The sequence below is a fragment of the Musca autumnalis genome, unplaced genomic scaffold (genome assembly GCF_047663935.1).
Source record: "Musca autumnalis isolate F117 unplaced genomic scaffold, ASM4766393v1 scaffold_4, whole genome shotgun sequence".
Classification (NCBI taxonomy): Eukaryota; Metazoa; Arthropoda; class Insecta; order Diptera; family Muscidae; genus Musca; species Musca autumnalis.
This window is the reverse complement of record NW_027411977.1, coordinates 200,043,239-200,068,185: the sequence shown is the minus strand read 5'-3', so window position 1 is coordinate 200,068,185 and position 24,947 is coordinate 200,043,239. Positions and strand designations below refer to the sequence as shown.

Here is a 24,947-nt window from a genome sequence, read left to right as displayed (position 1 = left end):
TATGGCATAACTAATAACGACAAGTCTTTCCAGATAATTGCACAAATTTCCTCTACTAAATCCTCAACCAATAACAATGTTAATTTCATACATAATCATTTCTAATATTAATTGATCCTTATTACATGTCATTTCCTAAAAACATCCAATCAATAATATTCTAGTTTACCGCAACTAAACCAGAAACTCCTTCCACCTCCCTCCTTCACCATCGAAACGTACTCTTTGCCAAACTTCAGTCAGTCACACAATACGTACGCACGCACACACTTCTGTGTTAGCTCAAACTACCCTGCCAGCATTTTGAAGTGATTTTTTAGTGTTCTGACTTTTGTGTTCCTTTATTTTTTTAAAATGCGTTTATTGTCTAATATACAACAACAATTACATGGTTATCTCACTTGCATCGTACCTAGTCACCATTTGGTGACTTGCATTTAGGTGAAAATACGACTCCTATTGTTAAAAAAAAAAAAAAAAACAAATTACACTGGAAATAACTTGCGAAATGTAATGCCGAGAAATGCAGGCTAACAACAATAATAATTCTATGATAATATTACGACTAACTAATTTTCATCTTGTGCGCAGGAACTTTCTGGTTACTTGGTTTAGATAGTTACATCTATTTTTAGAATTGTAGTAATTTGAACAAATAAGACATTTGTGTGCAGAGGATTACATGCGACGGTGGTGCAATGGTAAGTATACTCGCTTTGCAAAGTGAATGCTTGGGGTTCACTTACCAGGTCAGGCGACATCACATTTTTCAGATGACAAGATTAACATAAGCGATAATTCCTGAGTATTTCTAAAACATACGATAAAATAATGAATAAAAAAGCTTTAAGTTCGGCCGGGTCGAACTTTTCATACCCTCCACCATAAAATATTCTGAACTAAAATGGAATAATTAGTTTTCATTCCTGTCCCCAACTTTAAGTGGGTACGTTAAAATGTCAGATAATGTACATAAAATGTTTCATTCGGTAGGCCCTTTTTTATGGTGCCTATATCTAACTATGTATGTTGACAATTTTTGATGGGCTAGAAATTGGGAGGTACCGTTATATAGGGGTTATAATAAAACATGGACCTATGTTGACAGTTTTTGAAATAACTCCTAATTCGGTTAAAAATTGTAGCTAGAATCCTCAAAATACCGAAAATCGGTACATAACGTGGGAACTTCAAATGTCATTAACAGCTAGTTCGGAGATATGTGGGCTATACGAAAATATGAACTTAAATGAACAATTTTTGTTGGCTTTTAAATTTCAAATTACAGAAAGTCCCAATTTACATTAGGCGAATTTACTTGCGGCAATTGTCAGTTTGATGGAGAGAGAGGTGAGGTATATGGTAACCCTTTGCCTCTCAGCACCCTCTCTCACCCACAAACTGACAATTGCCGCAAGTAAACTCGCCTAATGTAAATTGGGACAAAGTTCGTCCAAAAAATAAAGCTAAGGTACGGAAAATCGGGAGGTTTGTTTTGGGGCTATACCAAAACATGGACCTACGTTCGGTTAAACATTTTAAGTAAAATCCTCAAAGTACAGAAAATCGGGAAGTATCGTTATAATGGGGCTATGTTGAAAATTGTTGATGCAGATGTGTGGTGACCACTACAACCTTCAAATGTCAAATTACAGTTAGTTCGGTTAAAAATTTTAGTTAAAATTGCCAATTACTGAAAATTGGGAGGTAGCGTTATATGGGAGCTATATCCGAACATGCACCTATGTTGACCATTTTTTATGGAGAGGTGTTGTGACCACTAAGAACTTCAAATGTCAAATTACTGCTAGTTCGGTTTAATATTGTAGTTAAAATCATCAAATTACTGAAAATCGGGAGGTACTTTTATATGGAAGCTTTATCAACACATCGACCTTTCTTGACAATTTTTGGTGGAGAGGTGTGGTGACCACTAAGAATTTCAAATGTCAAATGTTCAAATTACAGATAATTCGGTTAAAACTTGTAGGTAAAATTCTCAAAATACCGAAAATCCGTTATATGGGGTTACCGAAATCCGTTATACCGAGGTACCGTTATATAGGGCTATACCAAAACATGGACCTACGTTCATAATTATTTCGAATATAAGTGTTTTGGTCACTAAGGACCCTAAATATCAAATAATAGCTAATTCGGTCTAGAAATGTGAATTTAAAAATACCTGAAATCGGGCGGTAACGTTATATGGAGGCTATTCCAAAACATGGACCTATGTCCACTAGTTATATAAGTTTATTGACATTTAAGAACCCTAAATGTCAAATTATAGCTTAATCGACCTGAAAATGTAGCTAAAAACGTCAAAATGTCATAAATCGGGGGTGCCGTTATATGGGGGCTATACCAAAACGTGGAGCGATATAGCCCATCATCGAACTTGACCTGCCTGCAAACAAAAGACGCATTTTCCCAAAATTTCAGCCAATTTTGGTGGAGAGGTGTGGTGACCACTAAGAACTTCAAATGCCAAATGTTAAAATTACAGCTAATTCGGTAAAAACTTGTAGGTAAAAATCTAAATATACCGAAAATCAGGAGGTACCGTTATATGGGACTATACCAAAACATGTACCTATGTCCACAACTTTTGTTATATAAGTTTATTGACTTTTAAGAACCCCAAATGTCAAATTATAGCTACATCGGTCTGAAAATGTAGCTAAAAACGTCAAAATACCGCAAATCGGTGGGTACCGTTATATGGGTGCTATACAAAAACGTGGACCTATGTCCACAACTTCTAATTTATAAATTTATTAACACCTAAGAACCCTAAATGTCAAATTATAGCTACATCGGTCTGATAATGTAGCTAAAAACGTCAAAATACCGTATATCGGGAGGTACCGTTATATGGGGGCTATACCAAAACGTGGACCTATGTCCACAACTTTTGTTATATAAGTTTATTTACACTTAAGAACCCTTAATGTCAAATTATAGCTTAATCGGCCTGAAAATGTAGCTAAAAACGTCAAAATACCGTATATCGGGGGCACCGTTATATGGGGGCTATACCAAAACGTGGACCTATGTCCACATGTTTTGTTATATAAGTTTATTGATATTTAAGAACCCTAAATGTCAAATTATAGCTACATCGGTTTGTAAATGTAGCTAAAAAGGTCAAAATACCGTAAACGTGGAGCGATATAGCCCATCATCGAACTTGACCTGCCTGCAAACAAAAGACGCATTTTCCCAAAATTTCAGCCAATTTTGGTGGAGAGGTGTGGTGACCACTAAGGACTTCAAATGCCAAATGTTAAAATTACAGCTAATTCGGTTAAAACTTGTAGGTAAAAATCTCAATATACCGAAAATCAGGAGGTACCGTTATATGGGGCTATACCAAAACATGTACCTATGTCCACAACTTTTGTTATATAAGTTTATTGACACTTAAGAACCATAAATGTAAAATTATAGCTAAATCGGTCTAGAAATGCGACTTAAATCCTCAAAATACCTCAAATCGGGCGGTAACGTTATATGGGGGTTATTCCAAAACATTGATCTATGTCCACTAGTTTTGTTATATAAGTTTATTGACACTTAAGAACCCTAAATGTCAATTTATTGCTAAATCGGTCTGAAAATGTAGCTAAAAACGTCAAAATACCGTAAATCGGGGGTACCGTTATATGGGGGCTATATCAAAACGTGGACCTATGTCCACAACTTTTGTTATATAAGTTTATTGACTCTTAAGGACCATAAATGTCAAATTATAGCTACATCGATCTGAAAATGTAGCTAAAAACGTCAAAATACCGTTAATCGGGGGGTACCGTTATATGGGGGCTATACCAAAACGTGGACCGATATAGCCCATCATAGAACTTGACCTGCCTACAAACAAAAGACGCATTTTCCCAAAATTTCAGCGTCCTATCTCCATTTTTGTGGATGCTAGAGTGATTGCCACAGACGGACGGACCGACAGATCGACTCAGAATTTTACCCTGATCAAGAATATATATACTTTATAGGGTCGCAAATGAGTATTTCAATGCGTTACAAACGGAAAAACAAACTTAATATACCCTCCATACTATGGTGGAGGGTATAAAAAGAACGTAAGACAAAATAACCCAAACAACAGGTCAACAATAACAAAAACAAAAAAGAGAATTAAATAATAAGGAAAAAAATATTTTTTCTTTTTTATTTACTAATTTTATTATTATTATAATTATCGCTTTTTTATTATTTTTTGCTTTTAGCTTACATTAATTTTGCCGTTTGAAAAAATATGTAGACTGGCCTGGGAATCGAAGCCGGGCATTCAGATTGCAAAGCGAAATTGCTTACCCACATTATTGTTTTAATAGCTTTCTGCAGTGTCCAATGAGACACTCACAATAAGTATGAGTGGAACAGGTTTTCCCGAGAGTTTGATCTTTTTGGATAAGAATGCGACCATCGCATTCGTTGGTGCAATCGTCTTCAACTGACCTGTTGGGTACTAAATGGATAGCAAATGTTTGCAGGGTATATTTGTACATGTATGCACATCTGGTCATTAATATATTGGTTGTTCAGGCAAAATACAATTGTTATTGCTGTAGCTAGGTATTCCGATAGTTTAGTAAAGGTAAACCATGGCATGAAGATTAGACTTTGGTGTGGGTAATTTACATAAATTGTTAAACTTTGAAATAGTTTTAGAAAACAAAACATTTTAAGCAGATATGTGGGTAACGTTGTGGACAAATACAAACGTATTTATATAAGTTTTGTATGGTTTGGTGCATTTTATGTTGGTCCTCAAAAAATAATAAATATAATTGGTATGTCAAATTTTATCCATTTCGGTTATAAATTGAGGCCACAACATTCAAAATACCGAAAATAGGTACCTCACTATTTTCACATATGGGCATTATGAAAACGTGAAACTATACCATCATATTTCAGGTGGAAAGTTTTGTTCCTCCAACGAAGACCTAACACCAAGCGATAATCTTGAGGGACCGTTCTATGGGGTCTATATGTAGACGTGAAGCCATACTAACAATTCTGGAATGTTTTATATCCCCAACAAAGACTAACATTTTAGCCATTTCGGTTAAATATTGATGCCACAACTTTCAAAATACCGAAAATTTGGAGGTATCGTTCTATGGGGGCTATATGAATACGTGGACCTACACCGACACATTTCAAGTGGAAAGTTTATTTCCCCCCAAGGAAGACTAAATGCAAAATTTCAGCCATTTCAGTTGGATATTAAGAGCACCGCCTTCAAAATACCGCAAATCGGTAGGTGCCCCTCTATGGGTACTATATGAAAACATGGACCTATACTCATAACATTCTTTTGGACTATTTTATTCCCCCATCGAAGACAAAGTAAAACATTTCATCCATTTCGGTTTGATAATGACTCGGAAACTTTCAAAATACCGAAAATGGGAAGGGGCTATATGAAAACGGGGACCTATATTGAAAATTCTCTTTTGAAATATTGTATACCCAAATTTTATCCATTTTGGTTTGATAATGACGCTGAAACCTTCAAAATATCGACAATCGGGAGGGACCGTTCTATGGGGGCTACATGAAGACGTGGAGATATACCGACAAATTTCTAGGGGGAAGAAGAAGGCTAAATACGAAGAAGAAGACTAAATACAAATTTCAGTCATTTCGGTGGAATATTGAGGCCACAACCTTCAAAATACCAAAAATCAGAAGGTACCGTTCTATGGGGGCTATATGAAGGCGTGGACCTATACCGTCAAATTTAAAGACTAAATACTAAATTTCAACCATTTCGACGGATTGTGGACCTGTGCTGACAAATTTCTGAGGGGAAAGTTTATACCACAAACGAAGACTAAATACCAAATTTCAGCCATTTCGGAGGAATATTGAGGCCACAACCTTCATATGGAAAGTTTAATACCCCTAACGACCAAATTTCGATAGATTATTGTGGTCACAACCTTCAAAATACCGGAAGTCGGGAGGTACAGTTCTAAGGGGGGTACTCGTATATGAAGGCGTTTACCTATACAGACAAATTTCTAGTAGAAAGTTTTATATCCCCAACGAACACTAAGTACCAAATTTCAGCCATTTCGGTGTGATAATGAGGCTAAAACATTCAAAATACCGAAAATTGGGAGGTACCGTTCTATGGGGGTATATGAAGGCATGGACCTATACCGAAAAATTTAGGGTGGGGGTGGAAATTTAATACTACCAACGATGACTGAAAATTATATGTCAGCCCTTTCGTTGGGTTACTGTGGGCACAACCTTCAAAATACCGAAAATCAGAAGGTACCGTTCTATAGGGGCTATATTAAGGCGTGGGTCTATACCGTCAACTTTACAGACTAAATACTAAATTTCAGCCATTTCGACGGATTATGGACCTGTACCGACAAATTTCTGGGGGAAAAGTTTATACCACAAACGAAGACTAAATACCAAATGTCAGCCCTTTCTGGGGAATATTGAGGTCACAACCTTCAAAATACCGAAAATTGGGTGGTATCGTTGTATGGGGGCTATATGAAGGCGTAGACATATACCGACAAATTTCTGGGGGAAATTTTTATATTCCCAACGAAGACTGAGTACCAAATTTCAGTCAATTCGGTATGATAATGAGGCTTCAAATTATCGAAAATCGGGTGGCACCGTTCTATGATGACTATATCAAAACGTGGACTGATATAGCCCATTTGCAATACCAAATATCCTAGGAGTAATAGAATACCATAATACCATGTTACAAAGCTCTATCCTTAAAATTGAGAGCTGTATTTTGATTTAAACAGACGGACGGACATGTTTATATCGACTTAGAATTTTACCCTGATCCAGACTATATATACTTTATAAGGTCACCGATGAATATTATGGTGGAGGGTATAAAAACTTATGTTTGTCATTAGGTTCGTAACCCACCCTCCCAGAAACAAACTATGAAACAAAAACAAATCCCTCTAAAGTTGACGACCCCCCCAAACACCCAAAGATGACGTTCTGTATTATATCTGCCATGATATAACGCTTGAGTTTGGTAGCGGATACGTAGCTGATCGGGGTTAAAACATCTGGTGTCCAGCTTCACCCCATGGAAGGAAATACTTGCCAAAATACCGATAAAAAAAAGAATTATTCAACATTGCTTTATTTGCGCTCATGCTTACACTGAAGAGAGGGACGAACAGACCAAAGCTATATTTTACGAGCGACAAGAAGAAACATCTGGCAAGGGAAGGAGACTGATAGATTTCGCAGCGTCAAAAACATGATTGTTAGCAGTACCAGATATAAACATTTCGATATTCATAAGAAAACCAGGCTGTCTCCAGACGAAAAAACAAGGAATACACTCATCGGGACAATTAAACGTAGCCAATAAAGAACGGCCAAACACAGCGCGGAAGTTAGACATCTATAAGCTGCAATCACAACAGATAGCCACAGAATATTCCCCCTCAACTGTCCCAATTGCTTAATGAAATCGCCCCTAGTTTCAACAGCATATCGACAAAGTATGGTCCACTCCATTCAAATAGCCACAAAATGCGGGCTTGGATACCAGAGGCCTCCACCAAGGAATCCATGGTATGACCAGAAGTATCGTGATGCTACAAAAGAGAAAAATGCGGCATATAGGGATACTCTACAATCAGTAGCTACGCATAACGCACGTGAGAGGTATCGGGAGAAAAAGACATAAGAGTAACATCTTTTCCGAAGGAAATATGGAGAAATGGAAAAGCGGGAGTGTGAAAAACTTATGTCTCTGGTACAGACACAATCTCCTGCTTACCAGCAATATAGTTTGCTAACTGATATAGAAAGCGAGCTCAGGATCAATACCAACACCAAGATGAGGTTAAGACGGCTGAGCTGTTCAAAACCGGAGTATACATACTGCTAAGGTGTGTGTGTTAGTTAGTTTGCACCATCTGGCAGGAACTGTGTGCTCTAACTATAGGGGCATATGTATGCTCCCTATTGCATATATGATAGTGTCAGGGATGTTAGGTTAGGTTAGGTTGAAAAGAGTGGCGACTAATCGCCACATGCCCTGGTGGACATACACATAAGCCAGAATTAGGCCTGTTGTGCGCTCTAGACTAGGTTTTTTGAATAAGGGGACTCTACTGTACTTTATTTGAGGAACTCTGTGCCCTTAACAAAATCCCGTAATTGTTTCAGGTCGTCTACAATTACCTGATTAAGATCTGGTATTGTGTCGTTCCATAAAAACTGGGATCTGTTGTTTGCGAAAGCGGGGCATTGGCAGAGAAAATGCTACAATGTTTCCTCATCTTCTCCGAATGCCCTGTATACGCTGTTGTCTGCACAATTAATTTTGTGCAGATGAGCTTGTAAACCCATGTGACCTGTAAGGACACCTGTAAGTCTACTCAACTCTGCCTTACCTAGCAGTAATAGTTTTTTTTGTTTTTTTCCTCGTTTGGGTCTCCCCAAGGATTTTTGTGGTTTTCCATATTTCCTCTCTATTCCATAGGGATAACTGGGCATTTTTTGCCCAAGTTTTTAACTCTAGACGAGACGCGTTTAGTGGCTTTCCATTCTCTAAGTTTACTGTTGCTAATTCCCTGTCATTTTTTGCCAGAGAATTTGCTATCTCATTACCTCTATTCCCCGCATGTCCCGTACCCATATTATACGCACCGAGCCATGTTGAGAATAGCTGTTGATCGAATTTATACAATCCAGGACTGTTTGTGATTTTACTGTATTGGATGTTATTGCTTTGATTGCAGTTTTACTGTCCGTAAGGACGTTTACAGTATTTGGTCTCGTATTGGCATTAAGCCAGTTCAGACACTCTGTAATCGCTCGGTTCTCCGATTGATGTACCGTATTGTGATCCGGCAAACGAAGAGATATTTCGGTCTCTGGTTCTTCAATAAAAAGACCCAGTCCCGTTCTCCCACCTAGCATGGCATTTGTGCTAGAGTTCCGCCGATCCACGAGTCTTTGTCTGGAATTAATGCTTCGCATGAGGCAGCTACAATTGTTTTAAGTATACGGTCCGATACAATGTTATCCATTGACTCTCCCCTTGTTACCCGTAGAATGTTTTGATGGTATGTTGCGTGGTCCCTACTGATCCACTCGTCCATCGCTTTAAGTCGGATAGCTGCGGCGGGGGCTTCAAACCTTATCTGGATTTCTACTGGGCGTATATATAGAACAGTTTCTAATGCCCTGGTTGATGTTGTCCTCATTGCGCCGCTTACACTTAAACATCACATTCATTTGACTTTCTGTAGTATTTCAATTTTACACTTTTTATCCATAGCTGTACACCAGACTACTGAAGCGTATGTTAGAATAGGTATAACTAGGCTTTTGTATAGCCAGTGTGTTATCTTAGGACAATGGTAGGCATTGTGACTCACAAGAGAGCCCATGTGCTCTAAGTGAGCGTAAATTTTTTATCGCTCACAGCCTGTGTAGATGCTAACACGTTGTGAACAACAACAAATTTGCGCTCATTGAGAGTACAAGAGAGACCCAAAAATTGTCTCTGCCTCACTCTGTCTTAGGATTAAAACCCCACTTGGAGCCTATAGCCCTTCTACATATTGACCAACATCTATAAGCTTTGTTAGCTCTCTCTTAAATATGGTCTTTCCATTTAAGTTTCTTATCCAGGATTACTCCCAGATATTCAACTTTGTTGGAAATATTGATTGTCTTGTTTAGGAGAACGGGTTCTTCAAAATGTCCCAGTTTTGTTTTCCTAGTGAACAGACATATTTCCGTTTTTCCGGGTTTCCGTTAAGACCTCTTGGTCTAGCCCAGTTGTACGCGAATTTTAGGGCTGATTCAGCTCTTCTGCACAGCAAGCAAGTTTGGATTCTTACCCCTCAGAAGTAATATAACGTCGTCTGCATAGCAGACTGTGTCAAATCCCTCATCGCTTAAAGTCCTTAATAGGCTATTTATGGTAGTGACCCATAGGTGTGGGGATAAAATCCCCCCCTGCGGCGTACCCTGACCAACTTTGTCCCTTATTTTTACATCAAGTAGCTCGCAGCTTATCAATCTATTCCTTAGCATGTGGCTTATCCAGTCCCTAAGGGCCCGGTTCACCTGAAATTTATCTAAGGATTGGATAAGGGTTTCGGTGCTGACGTTATTGAAAGCACCCTCGTGTCAGGGTGTCAGGCGAACAAAAAAAGCCTATGGTCAACGAAATAATTGGATCATACCAATGCGGCTTTAGGCCTCGCAAATCCACAATTGACCGCATATTTAGCCTGCGCAAATCCTAAAAAACCAAGAGATTAATATCGACACTTGCCATCGATTATGGCACAGCCTTCGATAGCACCTTTCGTTTAAAGGTATTCTTAGCCATGTCTGAATTTGTTATAACCGCAAAACTCATTAGGCTTTGTAGGATGACTTAAACTGACATCTGGACCTCAGTTAAAATAGGAAAGAATCTTTCCGAACAGTTAAATACCGAAAAAGGTTTCCGAACAATAGACAGCAGTCGTAGCGGCCTTTCAAATTAACGATAGCACTCGGCCTCGCTCTTTGCCAGCATCTCCTATCTTTGTAGATTTTTACTTGCAGTCAGTTACCCGTTCATTGCCGGCTCCTTACTTGTAGCCTCGTTCTTTACGAGCTACCCGGCTCTTTGTCAGCTCCGCACTTGTAGTCAGGTACTTTACCAGTTCCCAAGCTCTTCTTTGCCAACTAACCCGTTCTTTGCCAATTACTTGCTCCTGCCCATATCTAGCTTCCCGCTTTTGACCACCCCACCACTCGTATCCAGTTACTCTCTCGAAGCAAGCTTATCACTCGTAGCCAGTTCGATTGTAATAAATCCACCGATTGCAGCCAGCACACTGTCCAGTACCTCTTAGCACTCGCAGCCAGCCAGTTCGTTACCAGCTCGCCACCCGCAGCTCACAGTCGCTCATAGCCAGCTCACCGCTCGCGGGGCAAAGGTCGTAGCCAACCAGTGACCAGTCCACCGCTCGCTGACAGTTAGTCGCTCTTATCCAGTTAGTCACTCTGGGACAGCTCACTGCTCAGCACCGTTCGTGACAGCTCGAGACCAGCCCATCACTCGTAGCCATCTCGCGACCTTACCGTCCGTAGATAGCTCACCGCTCGTAGCCTGTCCGCTCGCAGCCGGTTAAGAGCTCGTGACAGTTTAACGATCTATTAATCTGCACGCTTGTAACCAGCTTACCTATCATAGCCTGCTCACTGCCCAACACTACCGATCAACACTTGTAGCTAGTCCTTTTGTGAAAAAGTACCCAGCTACTTGCTCGCAGAAAATATCACAGCCAGCCTATCGCTCGTAGCCAGCCTGCTTATGACAGCTTACCGCCAGTATTCAACTAGGTAGCCAGGTCCCAGCTCACATATACGCTCAGTACGAGCCAACCATAACCAGCTACCCGCTTACTTTACAAGAAACTGAAGGGTCTGATTTTCAACCGGATCAGGCTAATTAATAATATAATTATATTTAATTGTACTGCAACCACTAATATTTGCCTTGGCAACTGACGTTCTTCTACTGCGATGGATGAGCGTAATCTCGACAGGGGCATATCATCTAGATACCGGTTCATATATCCGACATCTCTCATTATATGGTGCTGTGTTGTTTTATGTAATAAAACCCAAAGATACAAATGTTGAATTACCCCCCCACCTCAAAACCAATCCGTCAGGATATGGTGAACATGACAGCATGCTATTGTCGAACAAAAACACATGGCTATATTAAAGACCGAAACAAGCCCAACCGAATGTGGTTTCCTTTATTGAATATTTAAACAGGTTGCAAATCCGTCTTCTTTGCAAGTTATGGGCAAAAAGTAAAGCTGGCAGGTGGTTCCAACCAAAAGTTACTGCCTCTTTTGGCTTGGATAGTCAAGTTTTCTCTGTACTGTTTCTTTGTTTCTTTTGTCTGTTAGTGAAAAACAATATGTAAAAGTTAGTGAGGGATTCAATTATAACTCCACCCTTTGACAAAGGGATTGTTGAGAGGGAGGCCCTGATGATTTTCTTTTGCACATCGTTTTATATCAACTGAAGTAATGCTTTTTCTTTTTTCAGTTTGTGGATGATATTTTGGCAATATTTTGGTATTCGGCCAAAAAGAATAACTTATGTGTTGGGCAAAAGGCATTAAAAACAATTGTACAATTGGCAGTTAATATGTAGGGGAGCTTTTTCGCATCAATTGGCTTGAGTTGGAATTGGGTCTAAGTGAGTAGTTGAGGGTGTGCTCGGTATAAAGCTTCTGGGATTTCAATTTTAAATTTGTGAATTTTAATATGGATGCACCTATAAAGCTACGCAGTTCCAAATTCATAGCCCCTGCTTTGGCACAAATAAATTGCAATGTACCCAAAAAAAGAAAATTATTAAAATTTCCATTATTTCATTTTCTATCCTGCCAACAATTGTGTCATCATATTCGAAAAACTGAAAAAAACTAATTTATCCTTTATTATCACTTTCATTGTCCTCCAAACCATAATAATTTCCTTGTCCTTTTATATCTTATAGTCCAACAATAATCTTTCATTCAATTTTTTCCTTCTTGCTATCATTACAGGTTGTGCTTTCTTAACATATTTTACTCCAGATAGCACCACGGCGTCTACCTCACCAACTGCCTTAACAACAGCAGCAGCTGCAACCATTCTAAATGATAAACAAGCTTTAACAGGGGTAAGTAGAATAGTTTTTGTTTTCGTAAATTTTAGCAAGGATGTTTTTAATATCCTTTGCTGTCCTCCCAAAGCAAAATAAAAAACAACACCTCCAATTTTTCCCCAAGACACATTTAATTCTTCTTTCTTTTTCGTCTTAGAAAAGAACAAAATTTCACCAAAAAATTTCCCAGAATTCAGTAATTAGAGTAGCGGAAGTTTAAAAATAGTTAAGAAAACAATTATTTCTATAAGCTTTAGCTGCTGTTTTTTGGGTTGCAGTTTTTAATTATTATTAATCCCTATTTTGCTGATTATTTCTTTAATTGTATTTTGCTGTTTGTTGTTTTTTTGTTTACGCATGAAACAATTTTTTGGTTGCACACCGAACTTATGGTTTAAATGATCGGCAAAAAATTTGATTTATATTTTGTTTTAGTCATAAATTTTACATCTTCTAAACAGAAATTCAAATTTTATAGTTGCCGCCATAACAACAGAGCTCACCTACATCTACAAATGTAACCGCTCCGTTTGTGTTGGCAACACACACGAGATTATCTCTCCCTCTCTCGACAAACATCGTATGCGTTAATTCATAGCTTTCTTGTTAAAAAGAAGATGATCGGTGGTGAGATTTAAGTTGATACTCACCACAAATGAGATTGTGTGTGTTCACACAGTAAGGGCTTGCGAGCCCCGAGGTGAAGACCATTGCATTACAAACATTTTATGTCTTTCTGAAGGGTAGCGTAATAAACATTTTTATTTCTGTAATTTTTAGTCATACGCCTTCTAGACCCGCACAGTAGAGTGACACAAAAAAACTTAAGTTTGTTTTTTTTTGGAACTTTTACCCCCAATTTTTTCTCTATTTAATCCAAAAACCTTATACATATATGAAATTTTATGGCGATCTTTGCTTCCATAGTAATTTGTAAGTGGACAAAAGTGAATTTTCACGAAAATTCTCTAAATTCAACAATTATGGTCCAATCGTTAAAAAAACTTTACCAGTTCATTATTGTGACTAAAAAACGACGTCGTCTCTCTAAAATTATGTTTTGTGGGACAATTTTAAATAAACTCAGATGAAGTCCGACTTTAACCCTAAAACTTGTTTTTCATTTTTAGAGATTTCTGGCGATTAGATAAGATTTACAGATTTGGTGTATTCTGAGACCTATAGTAAAATTTTATCACGAAAAATTTTGTAGAATATTTGGATTTGATATGATCACATTTTAAAGGAGTTTTTGAAAGATGTGCGAAACAAGGACCAAAAAGACCCCTTTGATGATAACAAGAATATTGCCCACATCCTCTTCTTTAGAATTTCCGAGAACACTATATACCTAAAATGCAAGGAATCCATAATATCTTAACTCGAATATTTCGAAAAAACTAGAAATGGGCGGAACTTGGCCCGCCTACTTTGGTTACTTTCCGATGTAAACTTTAAAAACGCCGATACACGTGTCTCAAATTTTTTTGCTCTACTTTTATAATCTAATCGGTTTTTTCCATCATTTCGAAAAAAAAAAAATAATTTTGTTGCACAGTTTTATAATCAAATCAGAACTGACTTTTTGGCTTACCCTAACTTTAAACTAGCAATCTGTAGCTGTTGGGTTCAATTCCCAGTCTTAACGGTGATATTTCAATGGTCCACAATTATTTGAACTGTCCATTCCAACAATCACTATAATTACTTATAATTTCAATTGTATTAGACGATATTTAAATATGGAATATTATATTTATTGTTGTATTTAAGTCAACTTATGGACAAAATATCTATATATATAAAAGAGCTTAGTGATGAGTGAGTGAGTGACTGACATATCATCGCCCAGACGAAACCGCTGAAGCTAGAAAGCTGAAATTTTGACTGTGGGTTGCTGTTGGTGTGTAGGGGTGAGATAAGGCTGGGTTTTTGGAAATTCGAACTAGAAAGTTACGAAAAGTACTAAAAGGTACTAAATATGGTACCCTTTGTATTAGGCAAACGGGAAGAGCTAGAATTCTGAAATTTGGAATGAGGGTCACTGATGGAGAGTTAGAAAGATGTACCAAAGGGTTTTTGGAATTTCGATCTATAAGTGTACGTTAAGTACTAAAAGTTAACAAATTTAGTACCAATTGTATATTTTGAACGGAATTTGGAATTTGGTATGGAAATCAAGGTTGGGAAGTGATGTTTATACAAGAGAATGGTTTGGGAAATTCGTACTCATGTGTACGAAAAGTACTAAATGGTACTAAATTTAGTACAATTTGGATTTGGGTGAACGTATAGAGCTGGAAACCTGAAATTTGGAATTAAGATTAGTGTTGAAGTGGAGGATTGAGATATGAGGGTTGGTTTGGAAATTCGTACTTATGTGTACGAAAAGTACTAAATTGTACTAAATTTGGTACAATAGGGATTTGGGTGAACGGATAGAACTGGAATCCTGAAATTTGGAATTGAGATTACTGTTGGAGTGTAGGATTGGGGAAGTTTTGGAAATTCGTACTTATGTGTATGAAAAGTACTAAATGGTACTAAATTTGGTACAATGGGGATTTGGGTGAACGGATAGAGCCAGAATCTTGAAATTTGGAATTGAGATTACTGGTGGAGTGTAGGATAGAGGTAGTTTTGAAAATTCGTACTTATGGGTACGAAAAGTACTAAATGGTACTAAATTTAGTACAATTTGGATTTGGGTAAACGGATAGAGCTTGATTCCTCAAATTTGGACTGAGGGTCACTGATGAAGAGTAAGAAAGATGTACCAAAGGGTTTTTGGAAGCTATGAGTGTACGAAAAGTACTAAATGGTACTAAATTTAGTACAATTTGGATTTAGATAGAGCTGGAACCCTGAAATTTGGAAATTACTGTTTGAAATTACTGTTGAAGTGTAGGATTGAGATATGAGGGTGGTTTTGGAAATTGGTACTTATGTGTACGAAAAGGTACTCAATTTGGTACAATAGGAATTTGGGTGAACGGACAGAGCTGGGGACCTGAAATTTGGAATTGAGATTGCTGTTGGATTGTAGGATTGGGGAAGTTTTGGAAATTCGTACTTTTATGTATGAAAAGTACTAAATGGTACTAAATTTTGTACAATGGGGATTTGGATGAACGGATAAAGCTGGAATCTCGAAATTTGGAATTGACATTACTGGTAGAGTTTAGAATTGTGGAAGTTTTGGAAATTCGTACTTATGGGTACGAAAAGTACTAAATGGTACTAAATTTAGTACAGTTTGGATTTGGGTAAACGGATAGGGCTTTATTCCTCAAATTTGGAGTGGGGGTCACTGATGAAGAGTAAGAAAGATGTACCAAAGGGTTTTTGGAAGCTATGAGTGTACGAAAAGTACTAAATGGTACTAAATTTAGTACAATTTGGATTTGGGTGTACGGATAGAGCTGGAACCCTGAAATTTGGAATTGATGTGGATATAAAAACCCTAAATGGTACTAAATGTGGTACAATTTGGATTCGGGAAGCGGATAGCGCTTGAGTCCTGAAATTTGAAATTAGGATTACTGTTGTTGTAGGACTGAGGTAGTTTTGGAAATTCGTAGTTATGGGTACGAAAAGTACTATGTGGTACAATTTGGATTCGGGGGAACGGATAGAGCTGGAATCCTGGAATTTGGTCAGACAACTGTTGGAGTGTAGGATTGAGATGGAGGTAGTTTTTGAAATTAGTATTTATGGGTACGAGATGTACCAAATGGTACTAAATGGTACAATTTGGTGATGAGTGCGCGGAAAGCGCTGGCATCCTGTTATTTGGAATTACGGATACTGTTCAAGTGAAGGATTGAGGTAGTTTTGGAAAATCGTACTTACGAGTACGAAGAGTACTTAATGGTACTTAGTTTGGTTAAATTTGTTATTGGACGAACGGATAAAAAATTTAAGTTAATATTACTGTTATTATTTGGTATTAATGTCAGTGTAGGGCTGATATATGTGGTTGTGGAATTCTACAATTTGTTCTTAGAGCCACTGTGACTTTGGAAATACATACTATGAAAAGTACTAAATGGTACTGAATTTGGTACAATTTTTTTTTTTTTTTTGTAAATGGTTTTTTGGAAATTCGTCCTAAAAAGGCACGAAAAGTACTAAAAGATACTAAATATGGTATCCATTGTATTAGGCAAACGCGAAGAGCTAGAATTCTGAACGAGGGGACACTGATGGAGAGTTATAGAGATGTACCGATAAGTGTATTAAAAGTACTAAAAGTTACTAAATTTGGTACTAATTTTATATTTTGAACGGATATAGCTACAATCTTCAAATTTGGTATGGGAATCAAGGTTGGGAAGTGGAGTTGAAATAAGGAAATGGTTTTGGAAGTTCGTATTTATGAGTACAAGCAGTACTAAATTTGGATTTGGGTGAACGGATAAAGCTGGAATTCTTAAATTTGGAATTAAGATTACTGTTAAAGTGAAGGATTGAGGTAGTTTTGGAAAGTATTACTTATGGGTACGAAGAGTACGAAATGATACTAAGTTTGGTACAATTTGGAACTGGACGAACGTATACAGCTGGAATTTTGAGATTTGGAATTACGATTATTGTAATTATTTTGTATTAATGTCAGTGTTTGGTTGAGATATGTCGTCAAAATACGTACCATAAGTATACGAAAAGTACTAAATTGTACTCATTTTTTTTGGACTGGAATCTGTATTTTTTGTAGTTAGCGTGAGTATTGGTGTGCAACGTTGATCTCGCTGTTAATGTGTAAGGGTGAGATACGGCTGATCTTTTTGAAAATCTAACTAAAGGGTACAGAACTAAAATAAAAATAAATATTGATTAAAATTGGCATTAATGCAACAAAATATTCAGTGTTTGCCATTTTCATATTATATATGGTTTATTTGTTTCTTATATCCTTTCCGCATACGAAGTAGCGGGCATTTTGCTAGTAGTTAATATAAATTAAGTGATCTGTAGACAGCGGAATCCTATGCAAATGCATATATGGTTACGATTGTCGTAGAGAAAATCTGATTAGACAGAAACTCGTTTTATCACAAAATAAAACGAATTGGGCCCAGAAATTTTTGCATATTTGCATATCATGCATATTTTGACATATTTTTACAAATTTGCATAAAATGAGCATATGCAAAACCATATGCAAAAATATATACAAGGATTTGTGGTCTTCGATAATGGAATGAAACTTTACACCTGAAATTTGTCCGCATAGGTCCACGTCTTCATATAGCCCCCATAGAACGGTACCTCCCGATTTCCGATATTTTGAAGGTTGTGGCCTGAACATCACACTTAAATGGTTGACATTTTGTATAAAGTCTTCGTTGGTAGTATACAACTTTCCACCTGAAATTTGTCAGTATAGGTCCATATCTTCATATAGCCCCCATAGAACGGTACCTCCGGATTTCTGGTATTTTGAAGATTGTGGCCTCAATATCCCAGCGAAATGGCTGAAATTTGGTATTAAGTCTTCCTTGGGGGTATACAACTTTTCACCTGAAATTTGTCGGGTTAGGTTCAGGCCTTCATATAGCCCCCATAGAACGATACCTCCGGGTTTTCGGTATTTTGATGGTTGAGGCTGTGGTTATACATTTCTCTATTTTCTTGACTTGTCTGAAAAGAATTTTAAACAAAACAAGTAAAAAAGTATCAGTCGGCTTTGCCGACAGAGGTATACCCTCAGCATGTGTATATTGAATCAATTTTTTTCCCAAAATACGTATGTATTTAACGGGTTTTAAAAAATTTGGGCGTTTGAACCGACAAAAATGTTGTAGGATTAAAGATCAAACGTTTTGCGGAGGAGATACTAAAAGGAATGGATCGACATTGACCGTTATGGACGTGGATCTCCAGCCACAACATATGGTGTCATAGGAGGTTTTTACACTCTTCGGGCTGTTTGCTCAAGAAGTATGGACTTGCCCCTAAAAAAACATTTAATATCGTAATGGAGGCAGCGAATGCAAGCTGCTTCAACAAAAATCGAAGTTAGTCGATATTAGGTCTTAAAGTGAACTTATCCGACATTTTGTGTGGGAGGTACCGGATGGAGTGGACAAGCATAGTCCATATTTGAACCTGATCTATATCTGGTAGATATATTAGGATGTGTAAAGTATAGACCAATTCGGCCACTCCCTTCAAGAGTTATCGTACGAACAATTTTTCCGAACATTTTTGAACTTTTGTGGGGGAGGTACCTGAAGGAGTGGACCGATAATGCTTATCTTCAAACTTAAACTATGTGTGAACAAAATATTACTAAGGCCATATTTTGGACCGAATCGGCCGATCCGTTCGAGAGTTATCTTGCGCTCCAACCACCTCACAGGGTGTCATAGGGGTTTTTTTTTTGCAACTTTCATGCTATTTTCTCAGGAAGTATGGACTTGCCCCTGATGAAACTTGTACCGTCGTATGGAGGGCAGTGAATACAAGTCTCTAAAACAAAAATCTAAGCGATTAGAGAGATGGTCCTAAACTGAACTTTTCCGAAATTTTGTGTGGGAGGTACCCGAAGGAGTGGACCTATTGAGACCATATTAGAACCTCATATTACTCTCGTAAAAAGTTTACGCTAGACAAAGTATGGACCAAATCGGTAACTCCCTTCAAGAGTTATCGTGCGCACAAACTTTCCGAACATTTTCGAACTTTTGTGGGGGAGGTACAGGAAGGAGTGAACCGATGTAGCTCATCTTCGAACTTAAACTAAGTTTGGGCAAAATATTACTAAAGCCAAAATTTGAACCGAATCGGTTCATCCGTTCGAGAGTTATCGTGCGCTCCAGCCAGCAGGACAGACAGACAGACAGACAGACGGACGGACATGGCTAGATCGACTCCAAATTGTCTGAAACACATTTCGTCCAAACATACTTGGGGTCTAAAACCACTATTTCGATGAGGCACATTTTCATCGTATCAAAGTGTATATACCCTCCTTAGCCTAAAGGCTGAGGGTATAAAAATTGTACAAACAAACATTTTTGTACCTATTATTAAAATATTTCTTGCATAATTTTGCATATGTCATATGTTTCGATTACAATTTAGTCAGAAGCCAAAAATATGCCCATTCCCAAAAGTTGACATGAATCCGCTGTCTAGTTATCTGTAACAATTTAATTGTAACTTTTAATTCTCATAAGGAATGTTGTCACAAAAGTAATGACAATCACTTGGTATTGAAATTTCTTTTTTTAAACTTTTAGTCTTTGTGTGTACATCTGAGGAGGATCCACTGCCTCTAAAATTCCGGAACTTCTTCAGCGACAAATGTCTGTTCAAGGCTGTTCTAGGCCCGCACAGTATACTGTACAGTACAGTTACGCAAAACAAACTAAAATTTGTTTTTTTTTGGAACTCTTACCCCCCGAATCGTTTCTCCATGTGATCCAAAAACCTTATACATGAAATTTTATAGCGATCTTTGCTTATATAGTAATTTGTAAGGGGCCAAAGATAAATTTTGAAATTTGCTTTTTTCTCTGGACCTATTTGATTACTATAATCAGTTGAATTTATCCAATTATCTCTATTATACCATGGGTTAACAAGACCATCTTATACAAACTTACAGCCTAAACGTATCCGTCTTTAAAGCATACATCTTTGTATTAAAACGACGTGAATTTTGAGCAAATCAACATTCGTATCAACGCACAGTGGATCCACCCATTGGCCAAAAATAAAAAAATGAATGTCAACATTTTTGTAAAACATCTGGCAACACTAACAGCTATGACATGGATCTTTTTAAAAATATATTATTTTTTGTTTCATTCGATCGCGATCTTCTAAAGAATAGCTTCAAAAGTCGGAATGTTTGACTAATATTTTTTGTTGTGAGTACAACCTATATTTTAAGTGCAAGTAAATATATTCAAAATATCGCGAAACTAATACGTATAGCACAACATTATAGTGAATTTTGAAGGAGGTAATAACTTATTTTTCATTAAAAAATAGTGTTTTAGCGTGTTGTGGAATTCTAGTTAACTGCATATTTTCCTTGTGTATCTTGTAGTGTCAATTCGATCATATATTTAAATTTGACCTAAGGTTTTAGTCATGATGCCGACCAGTGCCCACCAAGGGAATAATTTTACAAAGTAGGTCATAGATTTAGAGAATGTTACGCTCGTGGTCTCTCAAAACACTCTTCGCAACAGCACAAAGCTGTAACCGGCGCATTGGCTTGATTTTTACACTCTAAATATTTTTGGCCACTTTCTCCATACAAGTGGATCCACTGTGCAAAGTCTAAATTTTGGAATATTTCCGTTCGTTATTACTCTTACAAAAACGAGCAATATCGAAACGACCTACTTTATATCCGGGCTTCATTTTTCTTGCATTGCCTTCCGAATAACCACTTCCTTTTGTCTGGTTAACATATTATTTCCCATTTGAGCGTTTTAGATGCTTATTTAAATCAGAGCATAGGTCTTCTGTCATCATCTTAAATTATTTCAATTTTTTTCGTAAAAGACCCTTAAAAAGCGTCTAATGTCAAAGTTGTTGATTTAAAAATTAACTAAAAGAATGCTTTTTGCGATTTAAAAAAGAAAACTACCATTCTTGAGATATCGTCACCTAAGAGCCAATTTACAACTATGGAGAAATAAACCGAGTAAGAGGCAAAACTGTTAAAGTAATGTAACTACACCATGTGATAGGATTTCCATAAGCTTTTATTCGTTAGCCATTTTGTAGTAATCGGTTCAGTAGAACCGGGTCTAACCCGGTTTTGAGCCTGGACTTTTGGGTCAAGTAACCGGATCCGGCCACGTGGAAATTATACATTATACCCAATAAACCCTCCCTCTGGCATTATAATTGCTGAAAAAATCAAAAACTACATTGTTTGTACTACTGTTTAATTTTCAAATAATGTGGGTTACGCCTTTTGTGTTTTATGAAAATTAAAGTATGCTGTTACGTCTATTGGCATTTCTTGAATAGGATCGTTATTTTTAAACGTAGAAGGTAGAAATTTTGCCAGAGCATGTATTTTAGCTTTATGTATCAGATTCCATCAAAAAACGAATTTCGATTTCGATGTGGGTTACGTCTTCGGGCATTTGTGGTGACGATATATGCTTCATCCGGGTAAAATACTGAGCCAATAAATGAATATCAGCCCGTCCGTCAGGCTATGGTTATCACACATTTAGTTGAAGAAAATAGGATATTTTAGAGCTTTCGGAGAATGGGCTTGACCTCGAGTTCGGCAAATATGTCAAAACGATCAACGAACTGCACTTAAGAAAAACTTTTAAAATTTTGTAAGACAGGTATCCGAAAATGTTGTCCAAGATAGACTTTCTTATAACTTGATATATATATGGTGCCGACAGGTGAGTTTGGATCTATTATATCAGGAAGTATGTACCATCGAATTTTCAAAATTCGAACATTTTTTAAATTGTTGTTGTTGTTGTTGTAGCAGCATATAATGCTGGGTTGGCAGCCGCTGGCCGAAACACTTTTGGTTTCGGGTCAATCCGGTACGTAAGAACCCGCTGCCGTGGGATTGTTGTGTTTATGGTCACTGAAAGTGTTGACCGGTGTATCTTATACCATATTTATGTCTGTCCTAAACCATTATTTTGATGGGGCACATTTTTGATCATATCCATATGTGTATACTTCGTTCAGGGTATAATAGTCAAGGTATTGTAGTATAATAATCAGGGTATTGTAGTATAATAGTCAGGGTGCCACCGTGGTGCAATGGTATGCACACTCGCCTTGCACGCTGAAGGTCGTGGGTTCGATTGCCCGGCCAGTCAACATCCAAATTTTCTACGGTGGCAAAATACCCCTCAGTAATATTGGCGACATTTCCTGAGTATTTCAGCCATGTAAAACTTCTCTACAAAGTGGTGTCTTAGGACACGCCGTTCGGACTCGGCGATAGACAGTAGGTCCCATATCATTGAGCTAATATGAATCGGTGTGCACTCATTGATATGAGAGAAGTCTCCCTTGTCCCGTATGGGATGTTTGTGGAACAATTATTATTATAGTAGTTTCCATATGAAGGTACAGCACAATTTTACATATTTTTTTAATGAAAATCATGGCCCATAAACTGTAAATTTCTAAGTTGTGGGTAAGTTTCAATCTGCAAATGCACCGTCATTTTAATGTATTTTATTAAAAAAACTAGCAAAAATCCCACTACTTCGTATGCGGAAAGGATATAAAAACAAATAACCAATATTGAATATGGAAATGGCGAACCCGGATTATGTTGTTGTACTAATACCAATTTTAATCAATATTTATTTTCATTTATTTAATTTACTTATTTTTTATTTATTAATTTTATTTATTTATTTTAATTTTTATTTAACAGTAAGTTCGTTTGTAATACTTTAGTTCATTTTCAAAAAAAAAAAAAAAAAAAATCAGCCGTTGCTCACCCTTGCACATCAACAGCGAGGACAACGTTACACGCCTATACTCACCCAATCTTCAAAAATGCAGATTTCAGTTCTGTTTCTACACCCAACAACAAATTGAGAACCATTAAATTAATTTCGTTAACTTATGGTACGTATTTCGACAATGACATATCTCAACCCTACATTGACATTAATACAAAATAATAACAGTAAACGTAATTCCAAATCTCAAGATTCCAGCTGTATCCGTTCGTCCCATTAGAAATTGTACCAAATTTAGTACCATTTGGTACTCTTCGTACCCATAAGTACAATTTTCCACAACTCAATCTTTCAATTTTAACAGTAATCTTAATTCAAATTTAGTACAATTTAATACTTTTCGTACACATAAGCACGAATTTCCAAAACTACCACCATCTTTCATTCCAATACTTCAACAGTAATCCAAATTTAGTACCACTTAGTACTTCTCGTACGCATAAACACGAACTTCCAAAACCATTTCCTGGTATCAACACTAATTTCCAACTTTGATTTCCATACCAAATTTGAAGATTGTAGCTATATCCGTTCAAAATATACAATTGGTACCAAATTTAATAACTTTTAGTACTTATCGTGCACTTAAAGTCGAATTTCCAAAAACCCATTGGTACATCTCTCTAACTCTTCATCAGTGACTCTCGCTCCAAATTTCAGAATTCTAGCTCTTCCCGTTTGCCTAATACAATGGGTACCATATTTAGTACCTTTTAGTACTTTTCATACCCTTCTAAACTTATTTCACAGCATCAAACTAAAACACACGTTTTCGTTATCAGGACAATATTCCGCACATGGTACTGATGTGGAATTTTTTGTTTATAGCCCTAATGTACATCAATTTAGTGTAACATTCTTTACAAATTATTAATGACAATCATTTGTAATTAAATCAAATTAAACTTTCAATAAACAAAACCATATATCGTCTGCTCCGTCGGAAAAGGTCGTAAGTCCCTTTCAATAAATTTTTCAGGAGGAAGAAAAAACATTCCAGCGCTTTCTGTATTAAAGATATTATTATGGTGGTAAAGGCAGTATTCTTCGCTTATTTATTCCGCTTCAATACCGGTACTTTGTTTGTAAAAATTCCGTTGCGTTTGGGAGATAATTGGATGTCTTTGGACTTACGACCTTTTCCTTGTACAGTTTTGTATTTTTGTAGGGACTTACGACCTTTTCCTACAATTTACGGACGTTTTTAAAATACAATATTTAGACATTACAAAACAATGTGGAAAGGGTATATAAGTTTGTTTTGTCCAATATTCATGTAACATCGCGAAGTATTCGTTGTAGACCTCCTCCCCATGCCATTTTTTTCATATCTTGACGAGATAAAGCGATTTAGCTATGTGTGTCCGTCCATCCATTAACAATTGTAATAAAACTCCACGCCTTAATTTTGGATCGATCGTCACGAAATTTTGTGCAGAGGTCGGGTTCCGACCAGAAGTGACCCCATTAGATGTTGGTTATGATCGAAAGGTGTGAAATGAACCAAACCCACAATTTTTACCCGACTTTGTAGCTGTCCTGTAGATCGCAGTAATATTCGGATCGGAGCGAAATTTTAAGAATGATTTGAGTTTAAACAAAGAATAAGCTTGCAATTTAACATAGAAAGTTTAGCTTCATTATCCCATCAAAATGGCTGGGGGTATACAATTTTCCCCTTGAATGTTGTCTGTATAGGTCCACGCCTTCATATAGCCCTCATAGAAC

The 24,947-nt window shown here is 37.1% G+C and overlaps 1 protein-coding gene across 1 annotated transcript in view; it reads left to right on the top strand.

The window, feature by feature from the left end:
* LOC141401266 (uncharacterized) overlaps window positions 1-24,947 on the top strand; it is a 627,482-nt gene that overhangs the window by 396,344 nt on the left and 206,191 nt on the right. The window contains exon 3 of the mRNA XM_073981350.1: window positions 12,629-12,744. Coding sequence (XP_073837451.1) covers window positions 12,629-12,744 — 116 coding nt within the window. The remainder of the gene's footprint in view (window positions 1-12,628; window positions 12,745-24,947) is intronic.